This window comes from Molothrus ater, chromosome 15, assembly GCF_012460135.2.
Source record: "Molothrus ater isolate BHLD 08-10-18 breed brown headed cowbird chromosome 15, BPBGC_Mater_1.1, whole genome shotgun sequence".
NCBI classification, from domain to species: domain Eukaryota; kingdom Metazoa; phylum Chordata; class Aves; order Passeriformes; family Icteridae; genus Molothrus; species Molothrus ater.
The window spans coordinates 11652406-11670780 of NC_050492.2; the positions used below are offsets into that span (position 1 = coordinate 11652406).

Below are 18375 nucleotides of genomic sequence, written 5' to 3' on the forward strand. Positions count from 1 at the left end.
AGGGGCGTCAGGGGGTCTCTGGTTCCCCTGGTGTGGTGAATGAGGACAGGAAGGCTGGAGACCCCCAGGGCCAAGGTGACAGGAAAGGGTCGTGGATCCTTTGGGCACAGGGCTGGGTGCTGTGTTTCCTTCTGCCAGCGAACTTCACCAAAGAGAATCTGACTTCACCATGAGAAAAGACAGACTTTCATCCCGGATGGAAACACCACAAGATCCAGTTGTTTCTGAGAGGATGCGGGGAAATGCAAACGGACACAAAAGTAAAAATAATAAATGTGCCGATGGCTTGGGCCAGAGCTGGGCTGCCCCAGGGGCAGAGGTGGCCCCAGGAACCAGAGAGTAGCTGCCAGTTATGACTTTATTCATTTTCACATTTAGATATTACAACAAAACTCTTAATGACAAAGGATAACAAGTACTATAGGAGAAGAGGAAAGGAAGCAGTGTTCTAACTGGTTTGATATATAACCGTGAACTTCCAGAGACAGGACTCAACGTGAGTTACAATCACTCACATAACGCTCACTGGTAGGAAAACTCATGTGCAAATACCCACACACTCACCCATAGCACACTCACACACACACAGACCATGCTTTGTACTCACACATAACCCCTGTTTTAGCCTACTTGCTTCAAAGGCAGCCCACTGAAACATTGAATGCTGCTAGAGCAACAACAGGTACCAGGTTAAAATATTGCAATATAAATGTAGTGTTACTTGATACACAGTTTTTTTTTCAGAGACACACATGTATTTGCAAGTAGGGGACCCCACACTTTGTTTTCAGGAGGGAGGAATGTCCTCTCAACACCAACACTTTGTAAAGAAAAGTGAGACTGAGCACAGAGTGGAAGCAACCATTTTAAAGGAAGGTGATGATGATAAATAGCTTAGCTTCAATGTTGAGTTCCAGTAAGAAGCCCAAACAAAACGAAACAGAGAGTGCATTTTGACTAGAGCAGGCACAAATATCAAAACCTGGGTTTTAAACATTGAAATACTCCCTTGCTGCTGTGGAAAGAGAGACAACACTTCTTTCTCACATCTTAAAACCAAAACAGACCAGCTTCACTTCATGCTTATCTGGAGACTGTAAAAATAAAAAGCCAGAAATAATTCAAGAGAATGGGAAGGGTTATCAGGTTTGCACATCTAATTTTAGTATACCTTTAGAGAGCAAAAGTACAATTGTCTCAACAGCTCTTCAATATCCCACACTTCAGTTGTTCTTCATCAGCAGGAGTGTCTGAAGAGGAGCCAGATTTTGCTCCTATCAGGCTGCATTGTTCATGCAAGTCTGTTGACACAGACACAATAGGATCTGATTCCACCCCCCATCTAGGTGGTGCAAGAGAGAGGAAATAAACTTCTGTGGAGTTGAATGTTCAAAAATCAGATGACACAGAAGTGCTTTCTCCAGGGTGATGCAGGGGATCATTAGCAATGGTTTTAACAACATAACCCTTCTCCACAAGGATATTTGTGAGCAATTTACAGCTAAACCTAGAGAAAAAGTGCAGCTGTACTGGCTGGATGTCCACGCTGATGACCAGCCTGGGCACTAAGATGCCTCTGTCCCCTTTCTGCTGAGGAATCCTGCCATGCCCAGCAAATGTCATGCTTTGCTGGCACATACCTATGCCTTACATATGGACAGGGACTAACAGCCACTTTGAAATTCTGTTTTTTAACTATTATATTGTTCTTAGGCTCTCTCTCAGATGGGGCTGTTTCCAGGCAGAGAACTCTTCATGGAGTACTGGAAACAAGAGAGTCTGGGTCCTGTGGATGCACATCACCCAGTGAGCAGCCTGAATTTAGCTCAGCTGGTCATCTTCTACCCCTGTCAATGCCAGTCAGGAGCAGCACGAGTCACAGGCAGCCTTCCTTCTGCCAAGGGAACCACCACTTCAAAAAGCAGGGCAAGATGAGGGCAGGAGTATTTGATCTGGCCTACACCCTGTTGGCTGTCCTACTTCCTTGTCCTGGCTCTCCAGCAGCTCCTGCCAGAGGATTCTTACTGAGACGTAACAATTACTTAAAGATGCTTAAATTCCTGGCAGCTTCAGGGGACACCAGTAGAAGTCAGGGAATTCATTGTAATATGCAGTTTCCAATTCCACATCCTGAGCCAGTTTGGCTGAAGCTGGTCTGGTTTTGTGTCTCTTTTTTGCCATGGAAATTGCAGCCATGTCATCCTTCTGACACAAAAAGGGAGTGGAACACTGAACAAGCTGCACAGGCTTAGAGAACCTGAATGACAGGCATGCTTTTCCCATGTGCTAAATAAATCTCCCCATTACACTTCTGTGGAGAGCTATAATTAAGACTTGGCAACATCATCCATAAGGACTCACAGGCTTACGTCGGGAAACGCGTAAAACCCTCTGCTGGGAAAGAGATACAGTTTGGGAAAGCTGTACATCTGACAGGAAACACAGTTTTACAAGTCCAAACCCTTGGCTCTGTGACAGAGGTGTGGCCCACAATCAGTAATTCCCTGGTGCTGAGATGCCCTGGTGCACAGAGCTCTGCCAGCCATGGGCATATGGGAGAAGAGATGATGACAAGCTGTTCAAATGAGCCTTTTCACCCAGACTCCTGAGGCGGTGATGTTACCCTGCTCTGTGGCTGAGCTCATGGACTGGGAGCAGGATGGAAAGAAGTAGGTGGGAAGTGGTGAGGCAGCAGTACAGAAATCTACAGAGAGGGGCTGTGGAGGTTCCCCAGAGCTCTGAATTCACATGGTATCTCTTAGAAATAGAAGACCAAAGTAAGGAGATGTTTCCTCAGCAAATAACTGTTTCTTAATCCTCCGGAGTCAGGTATGCTCAGCTGGAAGCTCTGCAAAACAAACTGGAGAGGAGCCCGCTGGGCAGAGAGTGCTTCCTTTGAGTCAGGGAACTTGAGAGACAGGAAAAGTCATGGTGCAAACTGTCCATCCAGGAGAATCAGGGCTTGAACCCTGGCAAGGTGCTGGGCTCTATGTGTTCAGTGATGTCAACACATAAGGGAATACAGCCCAGAGCACCTTATTGCTGGAGCACTGTTCCTTCCATTGTTTCCAAAATGCTTTGCAGCAGCTTGAAAATAAACATTTCACTCCCTGCCCTTTTGATCTTTTTCTTCCCAGCAAACTCTTTGTTTAGAAGCCAGCTCAAATTAACCTAGCTTTGCTTTAATTTCTCACTCGAGCAACAAATGATCTCAGAACCATTCTGGGAGAAGGGGAAGGCAAGAGCAGCAGACCTGTGAGTAACCTGCTCCCAGCAGAGATCATAAAAGAACCTGTTTTGCACACAGCCTGCAAAAAAATTGCTGTTTATCTCACCTGGAGCACTCTAGCCATCTGCTGATGACCTACTCAGCGCTAGCTGTGTTGAGATGGCTAAAATAATCCTAGTGATAAGGCAGATTGGCAGGTTTCCCCCCAGCAGATATGAGAGGGGTGTGGGTGTTGCTCGCAGAGGAGATGGAGAGGCTGACACCTACTCAGGATGAGCAGCATGCATGAACATTTACAAAGATCCCTCGGGATCTCTCTGTACATCTCTTTAAATTGTCCTGCTCTTGCTGCTAATACCACTAGGGATTTCTTCCCTTTGATTCTGCTCCACAGCTCAGCAGCTGACATCATGATGAGGGGAGGAGGAAGCAATCCAAGGAAAAACATTCAGGCTGCACACCAGGAAGAAACTTGAGACTAAGACAGATCTATTTATATCTGACCTGAAATGGGCTTTCTGAATGGGAAGCTGATCTGAGCGGAGACTGGATGTTAGGCAGAAGGTGCCATAGTGCTAACACAGGCACCCACTCTCGGGCAGAATGCATCTGTCTGAGGTGCAGCAATAAAAGAAATATGAGGAATCAGTGATGTGCTCTCTCCAGTTGTGGCGCAGGGAAGCTGCAGCTGGAGGTGCTGCACGGTTCACGCTGCGGTTCCAAGGACATCGGTGTTCCCCGTCCGTTTGGGGTAGGTTCCCGGTTGGGTTTGGGTGTAGGTTGAAGGAGAAGCTCTGAGTGACCCTGATGACATGCCTGGAGAGCCTTGCAGTTGCCTCCAGGGCCTGGTGCCATTAGTACTGCTCGGAGAAGAAGGAAGCGTGGAGAGTGGGGGGACTGGCCCCCTCTCCAGGCGGGGTGCAGCTGCCATCCTCAGAGTGTTCCGACAGCTCCCCGTATTCACTGTTGTAAAAAGTCTGGCCTCCGACTTGGGACCCGTATGACGGCCGACATCTGCCCCGCAGGTCCGACTGTTCCCCTGCCAGCTCCATGGTCCGACTGGGCCCTTTACTGCTGTGAGGGAGAGAGACACAGAATTAACCTTGGCACTCCCAGAAAGCCTCTGTCCTGCTTAGAGAAATCCCAGCTTCAGAAAATCTCATCTTCTAATGCATGCAGCAGAGACAGGGTCAGGAATGGACTTGCACCTCCATTTCAAAGCACAAAACCAGGCCTTGCTCCAAATCTAAGCACAGCCTGTTTGTTTTGTGACAAATCTACACATATCCTGGAACATTTACTTCAGCTGTCCTAGATACCTTTGTGATACCTTCTAGATACAGGGAAGGGTTGGGATCCCAATGAGTAGTGAGAGACTAGAGACATTATATTATATTAATTGCTTCTAGACCTGGCAGGAATAACAGAAATTGGTACAAACCAACTGCCAGGATGGGGGAAAGGAAACAAAGGAAGATGACGAAGATGTGGGCAGAAGTCTTATGTCCCATCTCAGTGCCTGCCAATACCAGGTGACTGTCAAGAAATCACAAGAGCAGGGGCAGGGACACACTCAAGAAGAAGTTTAAGGGTAGTGTTTTCCAGAAGATAGGACACCAGGTGTAGGAGACAACAGGAACATGCCTTAGGGAAAAGAGGACAAGGACAAGAAGCAGGAGATGGTTTGATACAAGAGCAGACAGGCCACAGGGCTATGGCTAAGAGAAAAGACAATGACCAGTCCAATCTGATGTTGGGAGGCAGAGGAGGTGAGGAAGAGGCTTGGGACTGGCCTTGTCTACATATGAGGTGACATGGCTTGCTCAACACACTGTCACAGAGACAAGGTCTCAGCCTGCTCTGGCAGAGATGAGCTGTAGAGGTTCTCACGCAGTTTCAAAGCCTGGGTCAAGGACATAACCATCCATAACATCCTCAGCTCTGAGAGTGCCAGCTCAACCTGCCAGATTCCATGTCAGCATGTGGGAATTCCTAAGGCCTGCCACATCCTTGCACCACCACATCATGGCCCTGTACCCTGTGGGTCAGGGCTGAGGGAGGAGGGTGGCAGCTACATAGTTCCTGCCCATCCCATCTGCCACTGCTTGAGCAAGCCCTGACACATTTCACCAGAAAATGTCAATAAGCATTAACAGTCTCATTAACACCATCACTCTACTGTGCCTCATTATCTTAACAGGCACATTCTCATTGATGGGGCACAGTTTATATTTTTAAACCCTAGAAAACAGCAGGCTTGTCTGTTCTTCCTGTGTTTTGCCTCTCATTAAGGAGTACATGGACTTATCTGGCTCAGGGCCCACAGCTGAAAATTCCAAGCAGTGCAGCCTATGGGGAGATACCAGGAGCTGCCTCCTGGTCTCATTGCCTTTGGCAGCAGTGGCTAGGCTTAAGGAGTACCTGAATCCACCTTCTTTTCTGTGTCGGTTTTCTATCCTCTCAAATTCCTCAGATGCCAGAACCATCCCACTGTCTGTCTGATTGTCCTGGAAGGAAGCAACAGGAGTTATCAGTAATGTCCCTGTCAACTGATCAGAGTGGGAAGGGAGGAGAAGTCATTCAGGAGATGAGATCCTGTGTATGTGTGATGGGGAAGAAGGGGTAGCAGCACTTTACCAGCATGCTCTATAGTTTTGCTGTATCTGATTTTCTTAGGTACCTTCTTAAAAGCAGCATGTAAAAAGGTAAGATTTGTGTGCTTAGTTCAGTGCCATTTTTGGTGAATGAAAAAAGAGTGGTCCCTGGCTGGAAGATGTATTACCATCAAATCTGTGAGAGGTGATATTTTCCTCTGAGACTAAAGCTATGACTTCAGTTCTGCTGCTAGAGGAGATATATCAGTACCGGTCCAGTTCAGAGAGACCTGAAGGATCCCTACTGCACATTGCCATATGCATCAAGATACAGGATCTCCAGATAAACACTCTGGGTTTCCTAGTCCTGGCAGGATTTCAGTGTGCTTAATCAGGCTGTGTTCGCAGATTTGAGAGGGTGAGGAGCAGGCTCTTCTCTGGGGTCCTTTATAGTCCCCCCGTTTGCATATCTAACCTCCCTGTTTCCCACTCAGGCAGTGGGAACCATGCTGGAGAGAAACCCCTGTGTGCCAAATGAAGAAATGAACGTGCATAGGACTGGGTGGACCAAACAGGAATGACACACAGACTGACATAAGATAGGAGTGATCTTCCTTCCACAGTCTTAACAGTAAAGGTGTCAGAAAAGACTGACCCCCACTCAAATCCCCTCAGATGCTACTCACCGGGTGTGCCTTGTACATTGTGTGTGTCATGGGAAACTCTTCAAATGTCTTTATCCTGGATGGACACCTGATCTGATTTCCTCCCGTCAAACAACCAGGGAACGAGACACAGTTGTAGTATCTGCCAACAGAAGCACACAGTATTCAGTAAAGGCAAGAGTCAATGTCCTGAATGAACAGGACCTGAACTCAACCTCCTCACTGTGCAACCAAAGTATGCAGGGAGGAGGATGACCCAAATGGTGGATTTGGGGAGGGTCATGGGGCCACCTTAGACCTCTTAACCCCATACTACTTCTGCAGTGAAGACTAGACTGACTGCATCAGGCCCCAATAACCTCTCTACATGGGATAAGCAGAAAATGTCATATAGATCCCAGGCATCACATCATTATAGTTCATCAGAGAGAGAGGCCTGGGACTAATTGTTTGGGTCAGTTAGGAACAGATAGGATGAAGCTCCTTACATGATACTCTGGCAGCATAGCTGGAGGAGAAGAGGGAATGTGATAGGCTTACAAACCAGCACTTCCTCATGAGCAAAATAAAGTAATTTTGCTTTTATAATCAAGAAGCTATGGCCTAAATTCTTGGATCACACCTTAGCAGTTAGGATTTTCTGAACATCTGGGTTCTCCCCATATCCCTCAGGCTCCCTTACAGGTCAGGCTGCTCGCTGCCTGCTGGGCTCTCTCTGCCCTTTTTGGAGGGGATTCACCTTGCTGCTAGGCTGTGGCAGCGTATCCTCATGTCAAAGTCCTCTTCATCTGAGTTTTGCTGGGCAGAGGAAGGCACCTGGGAGAAACCATCATCTTCTGAGCTATGAGAGTTGTTCAGCGGGATGTAATCTTTCCCTTCCTGGTAGGAAGAACAGTAAACGGCCTTACAAGAAGGGGAAGACTTTCCCACAAGAAAAGGCTCCACAGGCAGAAGCTGTAAGAGCTGGGAAGGAAAATTTCTGGTTTATAAATTTTATTTCTCTAGGACAAAATATCTGGCTGAAGATTTCTATGACCTTTGTGTTAAGTAGCTGTGAGTGATGCATGGAGGTGTGTGTGAGCAGGAGAACAACAGCCATAATAATCCCATAATTCTCCAGTTTACATGGACAGAGTATACTGTGCTCCAGGGCAATGTCATTTGTGGCTTAGTCATGTCTGTGCTGGGAACCAGCTGAAAGGTTAAAGTCAGGAACATCAGGATGAGACAAGCATTTAGCTATCATTTTCTGAAAGAGAGCATCAAGAAAAAGTTAAAATCAGAGCTGCACGCTCATCACAGTTAAATGCCCTGGTGAGTTACCACATGGAAGTGATTAGTAATGCATTCAAAGAAATCTGTATTACTGACTGCTGTAATGTAACAGTTGTTTGCTTCACATGGCCCTGACATTTCCATCTGAGGACAGAGTTTCAGAAACCCTGGTCAAGTCCTGGTTTTCATTATGCAGGCATGTGGGAGGGCCTTGACTCAGCTGAGGAATTTCAAATAATCATCTGGGGATTAGGATGGAAGTTACTAGAATGACGACTGAGAGGGTTTCTGCCCTGCAAGGAGTAGAGTTTTATGAGAATGCAGCTAAAAGGCTGTTGCAGAAATGACTTCTCTAACAGCTCTGGGAAATAGACCTCTGACCCAGATTCTCTGTGTTATTGTTGGCCTACACAAATGTATTGCATTGACCATGGAGTCAGCTGAGGGCACAGTGAGGGAGCTGGTGATGATAGAAGAAAGAGCTGTCTGGAGCAGAGCAGGGAGAGAGGTTTTCACCTGCTGGACATTTTCCTGAAGAAGGTTCCCCAGTATCTCCACAAGGTCGGAGAAAGTCGGTCTCTCCTTGGGATCACCGTGCCAGCAGCTCAGCATTATACGGTAGCTGCCAAGAAGAGGCGCCGGTTTTACACCACAGAAATCCCCTCCTGCCCCACTCCACACCTCCCACCCACATGGTGCCCACGGGCACTGCCAGTTCCTGGACTGTGAAGGAAAGCTTGGTCCCCAGCACACTGGCCAGGTAGAATTACTGGCAGGGTGTTTGTTTGTTATGCACTTACCATACCAGGGAACAAGGAGCTAATTCAGTGCACCCTGACAGACCCGTCCCAGTATGGGCATGCAAGGACACTAGAGAGCTCTGATCAGAACCCATTTCCTTGCTCTCCAGGCAATGGCCTAGAGTGAAGGATGTGTTGGCTCATCCTCTACCCTGGCTAAAGGTCAGGCATCCCACAGAGGGGCCTGTTCTGCTCTATGCTGGGATCTGGTAGGTTTCTGCCCTCCCACAGAGGCCTCTGCTCTGACCAATGCTGGAATCCTTGAGGTTTCTGACTCACATTTCTGCTGTGGCATACTCTGGGGCTCTCATCCTGGTACCATCTTTGAGCCTCTGGCAGAACTCCTCATTGATCTGGACTCCAGGATATGGAGATGCCCCTAAAAAAAGTTCAGAGAAGGGTGGGAACATGAAATGTGGCATCAGAAACCAGTCCTTTTGAGACTGCCCTTTTGAGACTGCCCTTCATCCCAGAACACTGAGAGGTGTGGTCCCTACTCATACACAGACCAATCCTTGGTGCTGCCTGAGTCAGGCTTCTCTGCCTCAGTGAGCTGGAGGCCACCTCTGCATCCTTGTGTTCCCATCACTCTGTTCATGGGTGGATATGGACTCCGCTTTTTTTTTGCCTACATTGTGTCGCTTCCCATCAGTCCTTAGATGTACTTCAGAATGTCTGTCCTGCACAGACTCACCCACAAACTGCTACGTGGCTAGAGGTGTCTCCCTGAGCAGCACAAGACCCTCATTAGGACTCACCTAGTGAGAAGATTTCCCAGAGGAGGACCCCAAAAGACCAGACATCACTCTGGGTAGTGTAGACCTTGTCGAAGATGCTTTCTGGAGCCATCCACTTCAGTGGGAGACGGGCCTGCAGGAGGGAGAGGCAAGGCACAAATGTTCAGTTGGGAACATGTCCCAGGACAGTCCTTCTGGTAGCAAAGGGATGAAATGGATGAAAATAAATCAGAGCCAATAGCCCTGCTCCTCTCTCCATGGAGGAATTGGTTGGTCAGAGGGAGGGACAGAGACATTGAAAAGGGGTTGAAAGAGTATAAGGAGGAGTAAGTTAATGACAGGCTGAGGGGTAGAAGGAAGGAGACAGAGATCTGCTGGTGAAGGAGGACAGGACTTGTGTCATTGGTCCACCGGCTTCTGGTCCCAGCCATGCAAGTAATTCCACTCCTGCTTTTTCATCTCTTCATCAAGGGGGCCTAATCTGTAAAGGGTTTGAGAAAATGGCACTCACACTGCCTTTCCTGACATAGTCAGGGTCCTTGTAGATGTCTCTGGCCAGGCCGAAGTCACAGATCTTTACCACGTTGTTTTCTGACAGCAGGATATTGCGAGCTGCCAGGTCTCTGTGGATGCACTGAGGGAACACAAAGAGGAACGGGCAAAATAAGAGAGAGAGAAGCCACAATCAGAAGGTGTCCAGCACCTCCCTTCCCCCATAAGCCTGAGCTGTAGTGGGGGAATGGTGGAAATGGGAAGAAGCTAAAGATAAAAATTTCAAAAAGGGCTGGTTAAGGAGAGGTTGAAATGCAAGAGAACTAATTTCCCAGCTTTTGTACACACATCTATCTCAGATTTCTTGATGATTGTGAGGCAGATCACTGAATCTCTCTGTGTGTTACCTGAAAGGTGGCTGTAGTCAGGTCTCTCTCATCAGGCATGCACAAAAGATCAGGTGAGTAAAGGAAAGGCTGAACTCACCTTTCGAGATGCCAGGAATTCCATGCCACGTGCTACCTGGAAGCTGTAGCAGATGAGGTCCTCCATTGTCAAGGGACTTTGCCACAAGTCATCCACTGTTCAGAAGTAACAGAAAATTATTAGACAATTGGCAGTCTGTTGTCCTCCTTGCCTCTCTCTGGGACTGCAAGATACAGCCAGTTTCTCAGTGAAACACAGTTAGTCCTCAGTCCTAACTGGAGTAATCAGCCCCACTCTAAGATTTTCTGCTTAGGTGGCAGAAGGCACAAAGCAGGAACCTGCTCAAGTGTGAGGAGAGAGTCCAGCTTCCAGCACATGTCAGTGAGAGAGAGTTGTGGGGAACAGGACTGGAAGGGGCTTTGAAGGTCAGCTCATTATTTCTGTCCTAGGGAGGACTCAACAAGATCCCCCTCAGTTCTCCTTTCTTCAGGCTAAAATACCCAAAGGGATTTAATTCTCCCTTCTGGGTTTGACACCAGAAGACACAACAGATGACACAATAGCCCTGTTTGGGGAATTGCCATCCGACAGTGATCAGTTCCAAGGCTGGGGCCCCACTCTCCACTGATACCCCCTGCCCATTCCCCAAGCTGGCCAAGTCTGGCATATTTTGGGTGGTCCAGGTGGGGAGCTGGTGCCAAGGCTGGAGTGTTACCTTCCTGGATGGGCAGTGCAGTGCGGCTCTTGTGCAGCAGGAAGCGGTGGAAGATGGCGCTGTCGCTGGTCCCAGAGCGGCTCCTCCTGTCTGCCCTCACTGCCTCCACGATGGACTGCACCTGAATACGCAGCCTGGGAGACTTCTCCTGGCAAGGGACCAAACCAAAACCCTCAGCAGGGAATGCACACTGTAACCCCTGCACCCATGAGCTGCACAGTCTCTTCCTGTTCTTAAACTGTAATTCTGGCCTGGAAGCATCTACCATTGCAGAAAGAAGGACAGAGCCTTTCTTTGTCACATTGTCTGATCATGTATTAGGCTGCATGTCTTCCTTCCCTAGACATGGGACAGGTCCCTAGAGGCAAAGGAAGCTACTCACCCTGTAAGGACTGAATCCTTCCCTCTTGGTCCGCAGGTAGTTGGAGAGGTTTCCATACTTGCAGAACTCAACAATAACCATGAGTGGACCTGGTGAGAAGAGACCAAAAGTTAAGGCTAGAAGTGAGGGCTTGAGTTGGTCAGAATTTGCCATAAGTTGTGTTATGTGCAGCCCTGCTGAGCTGTGATATCTCCTCTAAGTGCACACAAACACACCAATAACTTCCCCCAGGTCCCTGTGATCACACATGTGGACAGTGAAAAGACACAGGGGACAAGCTCTGATTTTTGGGAGCAGCACAGCCTGCTGCCCTGGGATATTTACCATTGGGTTTGGTACAGGCACCCAGCAAATTCACCACGTTGAGGTGATTCCCGATGTGAATGAGGATCTTCAGCTCTGACATCAGTGCCTTGTGCTCGCTTGCAGTAGCTCCCTCTGGAAACACACAGACCATGTCATGACACCTCCTCAGACTTTTCACTCCCCCTCACCACCCTTCTCTAGCAGCATGTTAATGTGAGTCTTGCTGAGGAGGCTGTGACCTCAAAGCCTTGGAACATTTTGTTATTGCATGTTCCCACATGAAATGTTGAGCCTTGTCTGGAGATCCCAGGATCCCTGCTGTAACACATAGGGTGCTCTCTGTAAGTGCAGGGACCCTGAACAAAGAACAACACAATCTGTGCCCAACAAATTTTTCTTTATGATAGTTGTGCAGTGAAAAATATCACTTGAGACTTTCATTGGGATGCACCCATTTGAATCTCTGCCCTTTTGGCCTCCAAACAGAAATAACGAGCCATGAAACAATTTGAAAGAAAATTAGGAACAAAAGATATCTGATTCTTTTTATCACAATTGAAGATAGGAGCTGTGTCAACTCAAACTCAGATATCTTTTGATGATTCCTCTTCAATAGCAAACACAGTGTCATGCTCCTGCCATCTCTCTGTACTATATCTTCTCTCAAGTGTCCAATTCACATCAGTTCTTGACCCTCTGTTTTACACAGGGTGTGTTCTCAGGTTTTGTGTGCCTTTTTCATACTTCTCAGCCTCCCCATGTGCATTTTGTCTTGCTTGAGAGTTTGTAAATTTAGCCTGGGAGACAGAAGCAACTTCTTGAGCTGCAGCTGATGGGCCAGGTGAGAGCCTTGCCTCAAAAAATTGTAAAGCAACCTTGCTCACCAGGCTCCTCACTGCTGTGCAGATGATCTGTACACTTACAACACAAATGCCGTTCAGATGAACCATGACACGATTTCCATGTACAGGCTACTTCTGGCCAGACACTGCCTCAGTATTTTGTTTGGTGCCAGATTACAGAATAATGTTTTGGATGCCTGTTTGAAAGCATGGCTATAGAAGTTTAAAATCTCACTCTAGATAGATCAGGCTTTGGGTGCAAAGCCAATTTAGCCCTCAGAGTTGGATAAGAGCTGCAACCTGCTTCTTTACCCAGCCCTGGATCTGGCCCATAAACACAAAATACAGGCACATTTGGAAAAAGGCACTTGGGACCAACACTTCTTTCAGTGGCATGCCAAAGAGGGACTCTGGATTCTTGTTAGTCCTTTGAGACAGATTTCATTCTTTGTCTCTGAAGACAGTGAAATTTCCTTGAAAGCTGAGTCCCCCAAGTCCTTGCTGCCAGTTCTCCCACTTCAGCCCCTCAGTGCAGCTGAATGGAGCCAAAGAGGATCAACTGTGTTGAGGCCAAGAAGCCATTAATTAAACTACAGGCATTTGCAGGGTGAATGTTCAATGGCAGGTGCCTCATTAATTGCTGTCTACACACACTGCATGTTTTGCTTCACTGTTCACATACCTTTCAGCATTTTGACTGCTACAGTCTCACAGCTGTTACTTTTATTGATCCCAAATGCAGATGCTTCCACCACCTTCCCAAAGGCACCATGACCCAGGACTTTACCTATGAACAAGGAGAATAAGTGTGAAGAAAGGCAGGTGCAGAAAAGGCAGAATAGAATGAAGGAAAACAAAAATCCCAACAGGAAATCATGGGAAGAAGAAAGAAAAAACATCATAAAGGAAAAGGAAGGAGTGGAACATGTGCCCTTTCAGGTGGCTGCTTGCTGTGTCGGTGAGAATAAGAGAAAGGATGATGGGAGGAACTGAGACAGAGCTGGCATGGACAAAGCAGAGGAAGGAAATGGCCATGCAGAAGTGAGGGGCTGTTTGTTGCCCTCGAGCAAAAGTTGTTGTGTGTGGGAAAGGTAAATGACCCCTTGCAGCACAGCAGCCAGGACTAATGTCACTGCTCTGTGCCTCAAAGGTAGCCTGCTGCCCTTTAAAGGGAAGAGGCTGCAGGTAGGTGTCCCAGCATGAGGACAATAATGGATGCAATCCTGGTCCTGAACTTGGGGTACCTGCTGTAAACTGGGCTGTTCTGTCCAGACTCCCAGTTGGAAAATATGGGGATGTGTTTTAAACCATGCCCAGGGATCTCCTGTTTTCAGCAATACCTATCTGGGATAACAGTTGGCTCAGACCTGTCTAGAGTCAGTCCTAAAGAGATTTCCCAGGCACAGCTGGGCTTCAGGGACAGCCTGGGGAAGAGGATGGGAGGCAGAGAGAAGGCATTAAATGCACAGAGGTGTGTTAAGAAGGGTGAGTTTGCAGGGCTGGTGGGAAGGCCTGGCTGCAGAGTGCAGGGGGAGGGAGGGGTCTGGCTCACCCAGGCGCAGGCGGTCTCGGGGGAACTCCCACTTGCTGGAATCATAGGGCAGGTACTCGCACTGCTCCTCCAAGGGCACCTCGCCAGGGTCCATGATGATGGACAGGTAGCCTGTCTTGATGTCTGCGTGGGCTGGCTGCAGGAACCAGCCAACACCAAGGGTGAGGAGGTGCCCTCCTTGCCCCGGGTGCTGACTCCCAGATGAGATTTGGATGCTTTGCTTGCCTTGACCTCCTACCCCCTCAAGCAAAGGCCATTCCCCATCACCTCCTTTGCCTCAGCCCTTACTCATCCTGTCCTTGGCAGTGAGAGCACTGGAAGCATCACTCAATGACCTCCTTTTAGCAGGTGCTGTCATGAAGCCCCACATGACAGCACTGGTGTTGCCCCAAAGCCCTGATATGCCACCCTCCCTGCCTGGGGCAGTGACAGTCACGTACCCTTTTGATGTTGCAGAAGATGAGAATAAGTAAGATCCAGAAGAAAACAGCAATAACTCCAGTGCCAATCAGGATGACAATCTCTACATTGGTCCTGTCATCAGAGCCTGTGGGATGGAAAGGCAATCATAGCTTCAGAGATTCCCATTCTATGCTCCAACTCAGCCATTCCTTATGGTCTGCATCAGGATGTGGGGTGACTGGAGACATGTTTGCCTGAGCTAAACATGCTACACTACAGATCCTTCTATGAGAGCACCATGCCACCAGCAAGGCCAAGGGGCTTTCACTGCCTCCTACTGTCACAGGAAAGAGTCATGGGAGCTTGGTCATAACTCCTATTCCACCCCTTCACATCCCCAGGGGTGTTGTGGCTGCTGGTACCTTCCACGGAGACGCTGGCTGAGGAGTTCACACAGCCCTTAGCGTTGCAGACGCTGCACAGGTAGAGCCCAGCATCCTCCTCCCTCACCCTCTGGATGCTCAGCTTCTGGTTGAAGTCTGCCAGGTCGATCCCTGTAAGGCACAGAGGGTTGTCATGGTCACTGACAGGGAGGGAAGATTAGTACACTGGACTCAGGCTCAAGTCCATGAGCATTTTTTGGCTGATTCATTTTAGATGGCAGAATGACATCACACCAGCTGGTAGAGACTCTTCTCTCGATGGCCCCAGAAAAACCCTGGAGGGCCCCTCCCCAGGCAGTGTATGGAGGGTACAAATCCCCCACTGAACATGCTGAATAGGGACAGTGCCCAGGCAGTCCAGCTGGCGTGTCAAGTTCTGTTTCACCCTCAGAACCTGTTCATTTCCCTCTGCAATGTACCTGGATCCTTTGCATGTACCTTCCATGAGATCTGGGTCAGTCCCTGCATAATTAGAGACACCAGGCTCTGGGCTGAGAGTAAGAACATGAATGATTTCTCGCTCCCTGCTCTCAAGCTGAATGTGCACAAGCACAGACAGTGTTGAGCTGGGCCCTAGGGCATAGACTTGGCCAGTGAGACTGCATCAAATTAGGACAGAATGTGATTAAAACCAGGCTCTGGCTGATTCAGAGAACGGGTGCCTTTATCTGGGGACAGCAAGTCCCAGAACCCAGCAGTGTTCAGCTCTCCAGCTGCTGTACAAACTGCCCTGTCTGTGATCCACCCCCAGCCCACTGTACCTGACACTTCTTCCACCAGTTTCTCGTCTTTGTACCAGCTGATTTCAGGAACCTGGTTGCCGTCCACTTTACAGCGCATCTCTATGGAGTCGCTGACGTTCACCCAAATGTCTGTCAGGTTCTGCTTGAGGCGGGGGATCTCCAGGGCTGGAGGAGCAGCACAAAGAGGAGGAGGGGAAAACGGGAAACTGATTGATCAAAAGAATATCTGTGTTCCTGGGGGCCTTTGGGTCTCTGACCCCTGCTGAAGGGTGTCTTGAGAACCCAGGTGCCCTGCCTTTGCCACCTTGAGTTTAGCTTGCTTGTGTGGCTTCCCCTGGGGATGGCCTGGGAAGCTGATGGCAGCAAGAACACCAGCTCTCCTCTGTCACTCCCGCCAGCCCTGTGGACCCTCACCCTGCACAGAGATGTATTTCTTGTGGCAGTGTTTCTCCCGGGTCTTCCTATTCTGCACCTCACACACATAATCTCCCTCCTCATCCAGGGAGATGTTGGGGATGGTGAGCAGCAAGGTCGCATCGTTGGAGTCGGGCTGGAAGCGCAGCTCCCCCTGCATCTTGGTGGCATAGTGGTGGACATTCTTACAGTCCAGCACGAGGGGGTTGCCCTCTTCATCGTGGAGCTTGGAGAGGTTCAGCCGATACCACTGCAGGTTCTCATAGGTGTAGTTGTCTGCATTGCAGCTCAGCTGTAGGTCCTGCCCCTCTATGGGCTCTTCCGAGGGCTGGGACTCGATCTCGAACCCGTCTGGAATGGCTTTCAGGAAGGAAATGAACATGTGAATGAGTTTTCATGGCTGAGCTGCCAGACACAATGAAATTGTCTCCTTGGGCTCAGCTCTCAGAGATCCGCCTGTCCTCAGGGTAAAGGAAACCACTGTAGACCAGAACTGTGACGTGCAAACTGCTGGCAATCACAGCTTAAGCCCAGCGAGTGCTAGGGGATACGCTCAAGTCCCAGGGGGAAATTAAGATGGGATCACAAATGAAACAAGCCAGGGAGGTCTCAATTAGGCTGTTACTGCTCCCAGCTCAGCTGCAGCATTCTGGTTTGCACTCATGCCCACCTTCACACGTGCAGGCAGTGACACAGCAGCCTGGTCAGCATTCCTGAAGCAGTGACTGAAGATGTTCATCTTGCTTCACAACAGCTGGTGGCCCTGACAGCACAGGTACTATCACAAGGGCTATTCCTTCTGGGCTGGGAATTTTATTATGGAATTCTCATTCCATAGGATAAGCTTTTGCAGTGCCCTTGCTGGGCTTCCTTTCTCAGCAGACAGGGACAGGCTCCCGACAGGACTGGGTACCGCTGGCAGGAGGCTCATGCAGCCCCCTATTGGCCATGACTCCAGTCCACACCGCAGGGCTCTAGTTCCTACAAACTCAGCTCCCTCCCATCACCAAAATCCCGTGGGATCACTGCCGGGGGCCGAGGCAGCGGGACCTGGCCTGGGATAGGTCGAGCGGTGCCACTAGAGGATGCTCTTGGACCAGACACATTCCTAGCCCAGGGAGCTGCCTGGGCCTGAGCCAGCGGGATGTCCCCAGCCCAAGACCTGCCCAGAACCTGCCAGGGCTGCTTCAGGACCCAGGCACAGGCAGTGCTGGCTCATTCCCAGGTCTGCCTGCCAAACTCTGCCTGTGCTATTTGCTGCCAGGACTTCAGGCTTTTGCCACCCAGCAGAGCTCTGGGTTAGCCCTGCTTTCCTGCTGGATTGTTGAAGATCCTAACTGTGAATGGCAGAACCTGCCTATTTCAAGCAGAGAGCTGGGCTGGTGGGGAGTATTTTACAGTACTCACTGGTCACGTAGAAGTAGATCAGCCGCTCGTCTCGACCCACTTTATTAGAGGCAATACACTTGTACATGGCTGAGACATTGGCCTCCTGGATGGCCAGTTTGCTGACTGTCTGATGGGGGAAGAGAACATGAGGAAGAGTTAGGAAGAGAACAGGGAAGAGAAGTAGAATCACTGCTGCTCTCTGGCAGGTAGCAAAGCCCCCAATAGCTGTTGTTGCATAACCCTGGGAAAGGGTTATGCAAAACCAGACCCTTATCCTACAGCCCTTTGTGCATTTCAAGCTTTATCTGTTGGCTCTACCAATAATAACATGATTTTATTCCCAATCTCTGCATCTTTTTACGGAGCCCAGTCAGCATAGATGCCTCTCCATGGGAGTAAACTTTTTATTAAGCCCTTGGGGTCACAATGGGGACAGTGCTCAGCAAGGGGGACAGTAACAGGATACAGAGCGGAGGGGATGGTTAAGCTCCTACCAAGCTTTATTTATAACAGTGGGAATAAAGGGAAAGAACACCAGGGCTTTGATTCCCTGAGCCCTCTGCAGTTAAGTGACTACTTAGTATCCCACAGGGTTCAGTGGAATTTACAGGTACTTACAGACCTGCAAGCTCTCCTTTTATTCACAAGGAGAAATCAAACCTGTGAAAATATCCCAGCCCTCATCCCTTCAGAAAGAGCTGTCATCTTTCATTGAACTCCAAGTGTACATAGACACGGTCCTAAAAGCTTCCTCCTCTCTCCCTCCAGCAAGACATGACTAAGATTGGGCAAACAGCCAGGCTGCCATCCTGGGAGCATGGACCCAGGGGATGCTGCCTCCAAATTAGCCAAGAAAAGCAGCTGGGGAATAAAGCTGCTCTCCTCCTCCTCCTGGCTCACACTGCACATGTGTGAGCTACCAAAAGTGTTACAAGCACTCCCCTTAGAGGAGACTTGCAGTTTGAGGCT

General features: G+C 49.1%; 1 protein-coding gene across 3 annotated transcripts in view; it reads right to left on the reverse strand.

Annotated features, from left to right (window-relative positions):
* Positions 1 to 340: 340 nt before the first annotated feature.
* FLT4 (fms related receptor tyrosine kinase 4) overlaps positions 341 to 18375 on the reverse strand; it is a 57546-nt gene continuing 39511 nt past the window's right edge. Inside the window, exons 12-30 of one of the 3 annotated variants that reach the window (XM_054516462.1) lie at positions 17425 to 17533; positions 16018 to 16377; positions 15622 to 15768; positions 14840 to 14971; positions 14456 to 14562; positions 14016 to 14151; positions 13146 to 13250; positions 11640 to 11753; positions 11316 to 11404; positions 10934 to 11081; positions 10279 to 10373; positions 9812 to 9934; positions 9322 to 9433; positions 8843 to 8942; positions 8280 to 8385; positions 7228 to 7367; positions 6510 to 6630; positions 5651 to 5736; positions 341 to 4300 (exon numbers count right to left, since the gene is read on the reverse strand). In XM_054516462.1, coding sequence (XP_054372437.1) covers positions 4084 to 4300; positions 5651 to 5736; positions 6510 to 6630; positions 7228 to 7367; positions 8280 to 8385; positions 8843 to 8942; positions 9322 to 9433; positions 9812 to 9934; positions 10279 to 10373; positions 10934 to 11081; positions 11316 to 11404; positions 11640 to 11753; positions 13146 to 13250; positions 14016 to 14151; positions 14456 to 14562; positions 14840 to 14971; positions 15622 to 15768; positions 16018 to 16377; positions 17425 to 17533 — 2547 coding nt within the window. In that variant the 3' untranslated portion in view covers positions 341 to 4083. Of the gene's footprint in view, positions 4304 to 5650; positions 5737 to 6509; positions 6631 to 7227; positions 7368 to 8279; positions 8386 to 8842; positions 8943 to 9321; positions 9434 to 9811; positions 9935 to 10278; positions 10374 to 10933; positions 11082 to 11315; positions 11405 to 11639; positions 11754 to 13145; positions 13251 to 14015; positions 14152 to 14455; positions 14563 to 14839; positions 14972 to 15621; positions 15769 to 16017; positions 16378 to 17424; positions 17534 to 18375 lie in introns of all 3 variants that reach the window. The other 2 variants (XM_036391848.2, XM_036391849.2) reach the window with 2 other exon arrangements.